Raw genomic sequence first — 11,146 nt, forward strand, 5'->3', positions numbered from 1 at the left:
GAAGTTGATCGAATAAGATTATCATGAATCATGTTGGCTGAAATTCCTAAAACTTCTGATGCAGCTTCCAAAATTGTTTTAATCTTCACTGATCTGCTTGACAGCATTGCTGTAACATTAATAACCTTGACAATAAATGCCAGAAAGTTCTCTTTTGTCATTACCAATTAATTCTCTTTTAGTGAACATTGGTGATTACAATTTTCCTACATTTGATTTTCTGTCTCCATGGTCAGTGATTCAAATGGTTTATTCTTATATACCATCTCCTTTTCTGTACTTTCCCTATTCCCACAAGCCTTTATTGCTTCCATATAAGTCACTTTATGTCCAACTTTATATCTTTGAACTTCTCTGGCTTTTATTTGCACCTCACACCCTCCATACGCTGCACTGTGAGGACCTCCACAATGACAACATTTTAAAGTATCCATTTCAGGACACTTATCATACTCATGCTCCCCTCCGTATTTTACACATCTAATTTTTCCCTTGCAAACTGCTGCCACATGTCCTATACGCTGACATCTGAAGCATCTCAAAGGTCTAGGTACTTATTCTCTAACTGGGTAACTGATATATCCCATTTGCCCTTTATCTGGAATTCTTCCTTCAAATGCCAACAATATACTCAAGCTCTCTTGCCGCTATCCTGCATTGTTTTTAAACAGTCTTCTTACATTCACTATTTTACCTCCTTTTAGATTTTCCTTAATTTCATCAGTTGGAATATATGTTGGAATTCCAGTAATTACCCCCCTTTCCACCTTAGATACTCAAACCTCCTGCATTTAGAGCTTTTCTCCATTCACCTCTTTAATCTTAAGAAGCAGGTTTCTTTGAGCAACATCATTAACGATCACCAGAACTCTCCCCTGTCCCAGACATCTAGCCATGCTAACAGATCCAATTAGTTTTCCTATAGCCTTCGATAGCACTATTGGATGCATATGTTTTCCTGAGGTATTCTCAAAAGTCATCATAACCTTATATGAATTCAACTCCTTGCTTGATTTAGGTTAATCTCTTACGCTACTCTGACTTGTTTTGGTCTTTTTTGTATTCCCTCCTTGTGCCGGCGGCAACATATCTTCACTATCTTCTAACTCCTTTGTAGTTACAGACTTCTTCCATTTTATATTTTTCTTTTTTGTGCACACTTCCATAAACTCTGCACTTCTTCTATTATTGATCCATCAGAATCATCTTCCTTAGTTCTAGACTTAGTTCTGAAAATACAAGGTTTACAAACTCTTTCAATGCAGTGTTGTTGATATTGTTCATGTTTCATCCGTCCTCTTCCCCAAACCATGCGCCTACTTTCCTTCCAATCCTGCCTCAGGAATATTGTGGATAAATGTGGTTTTTGAGGACATTTTATAGTGTTCCCATAATTCAAATCGCTTAAAAAACATACTAAACAATGTTTATTTATTTATTTATTTATTTATTTATTTTGAAAATGTAAAAATGCAGAAAGTTTTTTGTGCCGGTTAGGTTTAGGGGAAGGGTTAGGGTTAAGGGATAGAATCTATAGTTCATACGGTATAAAAATCATCATGTCTATGGAGAGTCCTCATAAGGATAGCCGCACCAACATATGTATGTGTGTGTGGGTGTGTGTGTGTGTGTGTGTGTGTGTGTGTGTGTGTAAATATAATGTAAAGTTGTTTAAATAGTAATTTTTGCAGTCATTTTAAGGTTTTAGGGTTTGTTGACATTACATCGTCATGACAACAAAGTTGTAAAATTGGATATAACTTTACACAAAAATGGTTAGTAACGATTTTATCACACTAAAATCATGTTAACAAACATATCGTGTATTTTAACGTTTATGGATTGGCCCCATTGACTTCCATTGTAAGTGCCTCACTGTAACACAGAAATGCGGGACAAGTAAATTTTATTTTGGTAATCACAATTATGCAACAAAAGCTGCCGATTGAGCTCAACTTGTATTGATCCTGGAATATTCCTTTAAATTCAGTGTTTGAATGACACCTAGTGGGGAAAGCATGAATTGTGAAATGCTTCATTAGGCTCAATGTTAAATGTACAGTAATATGTGCACAGAAATTATAGAAAATATAATACATTTCATAGCTAGTTTCAGACATCTACTTTGGAGTCACATAAAACAGCATAGTAAAAATATGTATTTCTATCAGGGTTGTACTACATTCAAAATGGCTTTTAAATATCAGATTTCTGAATTTAAATTGAGGTAGCAAACTAGATGTAATATATATTTTTATTTCACAAGGAACATCTTCTTTAGCATGGTGCTGGTGGACCTGTGTATGTCCTGCCTCTGCCACCTGGAGGGCCGTTTTATTCACATTATTTTTTTGCCTGTAGATTTCCTCGCTCTCCTTGCATCCAGTTCACTAGTCTCTGCACTGTTCCTACATGTCCAGCATGGCATGCGCAGTACATCAGTGTATCTTTATTGTTATCCAGGGTGTTGATCTTGGCACCCTTCTCTAGGAGAAGATCCACCAACAGCTCATGCCCATGCTCTGCAGCTAAACGCAGAGGAGTCTTCCTCCACACATTCTTATCATCCACATTCTTTCTCTTAGCAGATGCAAGAAGAACAGCAGCTGTTTTTTACTTCCTGTAATGCAGAGGGGAACAGCCATCCATGTCCTTTGCTCCAACTTTTGCTTTACCAGCCAGCAGTGCTGAAACAGCCTAAGTGTATCCTTCCATTGCAGCCAGGTGTAGCAGAGTCTTTTTCTCTTTCTCATTCACATTGGCATCACACCCAGCCAAGAGCAGTGGTTGTATAATGTCAGTCCCACCTTGTGCAGCTGCCCAGTGCAGGACTGTTCTTCCTTGTTTGTCTTTGGCATGGATGTCAGCCTTACCTTTCAGTAGTTGGGCGACAGCTTCTGTGTGACCACTCTGGCTTGCGAGGTGCAGGGTGGTGAGCCCATCCTCAGTGACAGAGTTAATGTGAGCCCCCATATGCAATAAGAACACCATCAAAGCTGGCTGGTTATGTAATGCACTTAGATGCAGAGGGGTCTGGTCCTTAGGGCCACTGATATTGGGGTCTATGCCCTTGTCCAACAATATCAGGAGTGAAATAAAAGATTATATACCTATTAAAATATGTATTACTTAAAGTAATTATTTACTCAAAAATAATTTACTCACCCTCATGCTATCCCAGATGCGTATGAATTTCTTTCTTCTGCTGAACACAAGCTTTTTAGAACTCCAGTTGTTAAATCCATATCTTCAGATGCTATATTGTAGGTGTGTGTGAGAAACAGATCAATATTTAAGACCTTTTTTACTATAAATTCTCCACCCTGCCTAGTAGGTGGTGATATGCACAGAGATTGTGAATCACCAAAAACAAAAGAAGAAGAACAATGTGAAAGTGGAGATTTATAGTAAAAACGTCCTTAAATATTGATTTGTTTCTCACCCACTCCCATCATATCACTTCAGAAGACATGGATTAAAATACTGGAGTCATGTGGATTACTTTTATGGTGCCTTTATGTGCTTTTTGGAGCTTCAAAGGTCTGGTCACCATTCACTTGCATTTGGTGGACTATGCCTTTACCTGTTTGTGAATTTAAAATGTATCCCAAAACCATCCATCTTCTATTGCCACTTGTCCTATGTAGGGTTGTGGGTAGTGCTGGAGCCTATCTCAGCTGTCTCAGGCTGAAGGCAGGGAAACACACTGGACAGGTGGCCAATACATTAAACATACATACTCTCACCTATGGGCAACTTAGTGTCTCCAACTACCTTAACCTGCATGTTTTTTGGGGCACCCAGAGGAAACCCACACAAACACAGGGAGAACATGCAAACTCCACACAGAGGGGCCTTGGGTAAGCTAGGACTTGAACTGGGGACCTTCTTGTTGTGCAGTGACAATGCTACCCACTGAGCCACCATGCCGCCCCATCCCAAAACATTTGACTGCCAAGCCACTTACCTGCGCTATTTGCATACTGCCACTCTGAATGGCCAGATGAAGACCAGAGATCTGGTTTGGCAGTCTCTCATCCAGTCTAGCCTTTTTTGAGACCTTTGAGGCCTCCGTGTTTCCCAGCTCTGCGGCTAGAAGCATAGGTGTGTATCCAATCTCATCACAACTTTTGACATCGGCATCATGATCAACAAGCGCAGCCACAACCCCATCCAAGTTCCTCTGTACTGCTTCAAAAAGAGCAGAGTTTGTTTCATTCTGAGACATGGATTTCTGGACATACCGCAAAAACAGAGACAACATCGACTTCCTGTTTAGCTCAAAGGCAGCATCCACGATCACATAATCCACTTGGGCTCCAGTCTTCAACAAAACAGCAGTGGTTTTCTCATTTCCATGGTGTAATAAAGAGCTGTCTTCCTTTGGCCATCTCTGGTATCTACTAAAGCTCCATTTCGCAGAAGAGCCACTGCCAATGTTGCGTCGTCCTGTATGGCAGCCATGTGTAGAACCGTTTTCTGATTCTGGAGGTTTCTCTTCTCCTCATGCACTAAAGCTTTGACCGTACTCTCATGTCCATTTTGGGCAGCCAGATGCAAGGGATTCTTTGAAGCTTGGTCTGTAGCATGGATATCAGCACCAGCTTTGTCAAAGGCCAGAGTGACAGCAGTGTGGCCCCTCTTTGAAGCTCTGATCAGGGCAGTACAGCCCTCCCTGTCCTTTAAGTTCAGTTTAGCGCCCTGTCTGAGAAAAAAGTATACAAATGCCTCTTTGCCATATTCAGCTGCAAGGTGTAGAAGGGCATCACTGGAAGAGAGAGTTATATTGACATCCATATCTTTTATAAGGTCATGCAGCAGATATAGATCACCCGTGGATACAGCTTTGAGGATGGCATCGTAATCACTTTCAGGTTTAGGGATTTGGGGGGGAGGGGGGTCAATGGAAGATGTTGTCTCATTCGTTATAGCCTTGGGATAGCTTCTGTCTGGGTTAGGTTCCCGATTTGATTTTGAGTGTTTGACAAGACCTTGTTTGTCCTTCGCCAGCAAATATCCAGTTAACTGCCTCCTGGCATCTTTAATGCCCTCATTAGCCCCACCCACATAGGCTCTCATGTGCTGGTAAAGGTCAGGTTCCACTCGTTTTAGACAAGGGTAAAAGCGGCAGGCACGCTCTCCTCTTGAGATCAAGATGTTTAACATTCTGGAGTTCTTCTCCTCTCGTGCTGTGGTGCTAGACATCAGGGAATGACTTTCAGGTTGTAGAACTCCACATGCTATGAGGAGGTCCAGCAAATCCTCTGTATTGGAAATTCCACTGACCAGCTCATTTTTCTTGGTCCAAATCACCTCGATCACATAGGGATTGGTAAAGCTGGTCGAACCCATGCCAGCCTGTGAGCTTCTGTAGGCTGAAATGTGTGAGCATGACGTGAACGTTCTCTACTTTGTCACTTATCACTAAGAACAAATAGTATCTTAGCAACAAGACATTAAGTAAACAATAGTAATAATCAACATTACATTTTGAAAAAAACAAAAAACAAACAAAAAATAAATAAATAATAATAAAAAAAAAAAAACGCAAAGTGCATTTGTAAGGGGGTTTGGTAACAGATTTGAAGTGTTTTTGTTCCACCCATTGCAAATGCATAGTCAATGTAGCACGGAGGAGGGCGGGGCGGGGCCGGAATGACAATATATATAAAGTTTAATGATAAACTTATACAAGAACACACAAACATAAACACATACAGGGCAGCTGCCTGTAGTTCTCTCTCTCTCCTGAACTGCCGTCTCCGGTCGCCTTTATCCCTCGCTCGCCTCATCAGGCTGATTGGGGTCCGGGCGTGCGTCATTCTGGCCCAGCCCCGCCCTGCTCCATGCTACAGTCACCTTTTCTGTTTAGATTTCCTGCCTTATCTTCTATTACACGAAATCTGCTACAAGGCTATTGTAACCATGACAGGGATTGTCCATTGCATTTTGAGTTTACAGTGTTAGAACAGCAGAGCCCTTTCAGTTTTGTTTTGACACCCAATATTACCAGATATCCATTGCTTTTTAAAATGATCTTGGTTACACTTTATTTTACAGTATGTGTACTTTCAGTATACTTACAGTACGGTGTACTTACCCAAGAATGTACTGAGTAATATTAGGTCACTACATGTACTTAATATGGGTTAAGGTTAGGGTTAGGTTTAGGTTAGTACCTAGTAATTACTATAGTTGTTGTAATTATATAGTATGTAAATGTAGAACAGTACTGTAAAATAAAGTGCTACCATGATCTTTCTCGTCAAGTAAAAACTTGCTGTAAATTTTATAAATGATGCATTAGCCACACATATAAACAGGCTAATTTGGTTGACACTTGTTCAGATGGATCCTTTTCTCTCTATCCAATGTCAAATTAAAACTCATTCTTTATTATCTTGATTGATTGTATGCTTATAACATCATTCACCTTTAAAAAAAGAGCACAGACTGCATTATAAAAGACATTTAGGACTGTTAACACAAGTATAAATATGACAACGTAATATCGTGTTAGGCTAGTTTAAAACTATTTATGTTGTTGCTAAATAAAATATTTGTAGTGTAGTAAAAGCATTACTTCACTTTACGTTTTTGCCCTTGATACAGCAAATTGTTCATTGATCAATCCCCCTTTTCCCAAACTAAAAGTGCACTGAAAGTCTGCCAGTCTTATGGAGATTAGTCTGAGGAGTTCCACCTCCCATAATACACACGCCCACTAGTTCAGATGACGTAGGTCTTCCGACCACTCTCTTGCCTAATATGGATAGGTAGGTGCCGACGTTCCTGTATGATGTCATCTTTTGCCAAGTTTGGGCAGTGAAGTCAGAGGATCCGAAAGATGATAAATATTAATCTGTGTTGGTGACCTGAATATGAAATGAGTCTTTATATTTCTTAGTTTATGTATGGTGGGCCTCATTGGTGGCACGCTTTAAAAACAAAACAAAACAAAACAAAACAAAACAAAACAAAACAAAACAAAACGGATGCCAGCCTTTTTAAACAATCTGACTAACGTTGTGATATATTTGTATGTAAATCAGCTACCATGTATATTATATTTATTAATCGTGTTTTTTTAACGAGCCACCTACTCAGTTTGGCTACTTTTAAATGTGAATGTTGGTTTATTGCACCAAATCTAACGTATTCTATCGAAGCAAGCTCGTTTATTCTCTGTGCGTTTATTCATGGAGAAGTGCACACTCTCTGTACAGCCCCGCAACTGTCCCGTATGCGACAGGCTTCAAAACAAACCCGTGGTGTGCCCGAATAGTTGCTTCAGATTTACCAAGAGTGTGGCGACGGTGACCTCTGCTGGTGAAACCGCTGAAAAGAGCTTTATTGAAAACTTCAGGTTGCGGGCACATAACCACAGCAGAAAGAGTTGGGTATTTGTTTTTGTGTTTTGTTTTTTCATTTGGTACGATTATCGTTTCATAGTTAAAGACATTTATGTTGCATCACTTTGGTGTTGAATTGTATGATCATTGTTTATTATATAATTCAGTTGTTGCTGAAGTTTTCAACATAATGTGTTTTCAGTATAATATCAGGTTTAACTTTAAAATAATAGGTTTATCAGTTTAATTGTGCTTTCTTTAACTATTTCAGCCAGTCAAGAATTTATATTTTCATATTTTTTTTTAAGCTGTTGAATCCGTTATGAGTTGAAATGCTGTTTCTGTTAATTGCGTTTTAGACATCCTCTGCTGGCACACTCAAAAAAATAAAAAAGTAAAAATAAATAAATAAATAATATATATATATTAGCCTATTTTTATGATTTGCGCATTTCATTCAAATGGAACTGTGTAATTTTTAACTAAATTAACTAAATTAATAAAACTTAAAATATTTACTTTTTTCATTTTATTTTGTTAAAGGTTACTCGATTCAATTGGATGGGATTTTGTTATGAAATTGAAATGCATTATTAAAAAATTATATTCAAGTATATTCAAGCCTACATGTGGACTTTACACACACAAATATATTTTAGGCTATTTTTAAGATTTACGCATTTTAATTTAATTTCCATAAAATGTTATTGTGCAAATTTTAAACAAAATAAATCAAAAGTAAAATATATATATTTTTTTTTACATTTTATTTTGTTAAAGATTACTCAGTTAAATTTGATGGAATTTTGTTATGAAACTGAAATGTGTAAATCATAAAATGATTATTTTGACAATATTCAAAGTCTATATGTGGACTTTACACTCAACAAAATATTTTAGCCTATTTTATAAAATGTACTCATTTCGATTTAATAACAAAATTTCATCATATTGAATTGTGTAACTTTTAATACAAATTTAATTATTAAAAAAATATTTAATTTGTATTTTATTTTGTTAAAGGTTACTCAGTTCAGTTGAATGGAATTTAATTATGAGGTTGAAATGCGTCAATCTTACATTTTGTATAGTGTACTTTGTAAAACAGGAGTATCTTCCAAAACATGTTACTACATGTTTGTCTTAGTATGGACACAAACACACACACACACACACACAACACCATCAAGAACACAGGGACATTGTTTTCGCTTCACATACTTTATTACAGTTCATAAATATGGATTCATTTCTGAAGTGCTCAGAAAACAAACATACAAAATGACATTGTACTTTACATACAAATGGTAAACTTAAGTACTCCCGGTTGATCTTATGTACAAATAACAATGAGTGAAACCTCATTAATGAACTTTTCAGAAAAAGAAAAAGAAACTGCTGAAGTTTGACTAACTGAAAGAAAAAGTCAGTTCCATTCAGTTTAAGAACAAAAAAGTATAATGCAATTCAGAAGTCAGGCAGCTTTTATCAAAAGTTTAGAGGACACGACTTCCTGCTTGGTGCGCCAGACATTTATATCCCTATATTTTACTGTAGTCGTGTCCCTTCGTTTTTGTCCTATAATACTGAGGGCTCCTTTTAAGCTTATAGGTCCATGCACAACCTGGTCGAAGTCTCTTTTCTAATGAAACGGACTGAGTCTCTCAAGCTCTCTGTCTCTATTGCCCCGAGTTTGTGAAGTTTTGAACTCCTCAAAAGTCCAGTCAGAACATCCTTTTACACGCCAGAGCGCAAAGCACTCGGCCAGTCAGTCCCGGACGGTCCCAGTGGGCTTTTGCCAGCAGTCGTGCTTGACCTGGCCGGCTCGCAGACATTTAGCCCGTGAACTTTGTCCTTTGCGTCTATTTAAGTGAACTCAAATGTCCCGTCGTTCTCCTCAGAAGGTCTGCAGCTGTTGCGTCAACATTAGTTGGCAGCCGCTGTTGACGTGGTTCATAACTTTCTGCTTGAGCTGTGCCACTTGTTCGCGCAGCATGTTGGCGGTGGACGCCAGCTCCGAGTTCTGCGACTTCAGGGTCTTGACTTTGTCCTCCAGCCGGGAGATCCTCTCAAGTTTCCTCTTCCGGCATTTGGAGGCGGCGATCCGGTTCCTCATGCGCTTTCTCTCGGCTTTAATCCGCTCCTGATTCTCCATGTCAATGGGAGAGAGGGGGGGAGTCTCGCCGGGCATCTCAGGCACGGTCTGTGGCTCCTCTTTCAGCGCCTGGAGTCTCGGGTGCTGGACGGGCAGTTGAGTGCTCAGGGAGTGCTGTGGCGGCGCGGTTGTGTAGCTCATGGCGGGGTTGGCGGCGCTGAAACTCGGTGCCGCCGGCGGCGCGCTGCTGATGGCGGGGTTGAAAGTGTCCAGGTCAGCGTACACCGGCGGATCGGAGCGCACGGCTGTGCTGTACACCGGGCCACCTGCCATGGATGAGACGGGTGCCATGCTGTTGTTGATGGTCGTTTGGGGGGCAGAGGTGACGTTCGGCATGTGTTGGTGATGCAGTTCGGCCAGTGCCCTCACAAAGCCCTCCGCGAAGCCCTCCTGCTCGTCTGTCACGTTCTTGGGACACAAAAACTGAGTCGGAGTCGGCGTTGTGGTGATCAGCCCGTTACTGGACTGGATAATGAGCCTCTCCAGCTCCGGCGAAGCCAGCTTGAGCAGTCCCACGTCCGGAGAGGTGAGGATGTCGCTGGCTTTGGCCCTCAGGTGGGGCTTCAGATTGCCAGCTGGGTTTGTCAGATTCAGCGTCATGTTGTGTTTCAGAGCTTTGTGGTTGTATCCAAAAGTAGCGCCGTCATGCTGAGCGAAAGCGCTGTTTAGAGAGTCATCGTAGAAAGTAGTTTCCATCTTGGTAGACATAGAAAAGAAAACGAAACGTTTCAGTCTCTCTCTCTCTCTCTCTCTCTCTCTCTCTCTCTCTCTCTCTCTCTCTCTGTTGTGCGAGAAGAAGTTCGCAAACTCCCCGTCCCGTGAGAAACTTACTGCGTAAAGTTATTGCCAGTGTCCGAAACGCGATAGAAAGTTCTTCCACTGCCGCCGCTGTGCTGTTTAAAGATGTCGGTAGATAAACAGAGCCGAAAAGTTTTTTTATTTTTATATATACATATAATATATATATTTATATATATATATAATATATGCATGTATATATATATCTCAACCAGGCTTCAGCCTAGATGTTTCACTGTGGCGAGATCTGTATACTCTGGGCTTCTCCAGCGTGAAGGCAAAGCTTATCTGCTACCGCTGCCCCACTAAAAATAGCAATGATGTCATGCGCTCAGCCCCTTATTGGCTAGAGGCGATTTAATGGGCGTTCCAAAATTTTAGATAAGGCGCGTTGCCTAGACGACCACCCAGAAGATTCTTCTTCTCGCGGTGGCTGATGGGATGAGGTAATGCTGTAAATCGAAGAAGCGGTGCATTGTGGGATTACGTATTGTTTTTGAATATCTGGTTACCCGCTTGGCTGTTTTAGACCGGGGCAGTGGCGGGATACAAAGAAGCCAAGTAAACCATAATGTGTTACTTTTATAAGTTAAACTTTCACTTTAAAATACGTCACGACTCTTCTCGTTTGACAGCCTTTTAAGTAGAAAAGGCAAACGCCTTTTTGTTGCCGTATGTATGAGAGTTGTGCAATTTCACTTTTGAGTTTCACAAGACCCAATTGATTGTTTGGAGGGTTTCGATAGAAATGGCGGCTGTTTACACATGTTAGGAAACGCTCTTTTATGGCGGGAAAGAAACAGAGCAGTAGTCTGCGGTTTTATCGCAAAGTGCATTTGCT

At 40.2% G+C, this 11,146-nt stretch overlaps 1 protein-coding gene and 1 pseudogene across 1 annotated transcript; both read right to left on the reverse strand.

Moving 5' to 3' along the window:
• Window positions 1–2,254: 2,254 nt before the first annotated feature.
• Window positions 2,255–5,352, reverse strand: LOC127410380 (CARD- and ANK-domain containing inflammasome adapter protein-like; annotated as a pseudogene).
• Window positions 5,353–8,554: 3,202 nt separating this feature from the next.
• Window positions 8,555–10,576, reverse strand: LOC127410395 (transcription factor Jun-like). The gene has a single exon (XM_051645641.1). It carries the CDS (start codon window positions 10,213–10,215, stop codon window positions 9,250–9,252), a length of 966 nt encoding a protein of 321 aa, XP_051501601.1. The 5' UTR covers window positions 10,216–10,576; the 3' UTR covers window positions 8,555–9,249.
• Between the last annotated feature and the right edge of the window lie 570 nt (window positions 10,577–11,146).

The sequence above is a fragment of the Myxocyprinus asiaticus genome, chromosome 19 (assembly GCF_019703515.2).
Source record: "Myxocyprinus asiaticus isolate MX2 ecotype Aquarium Trade chromosome 19, UBuf_Myxa_2, whole genome shotgun sequence".
Lineage (NCBI taxonomy): Eukaryota > Metazoa > Chordata > Actinopteri > Cypriniformes > Catostomidae > Myxocyprinus > Myxocyprinus asiaticus.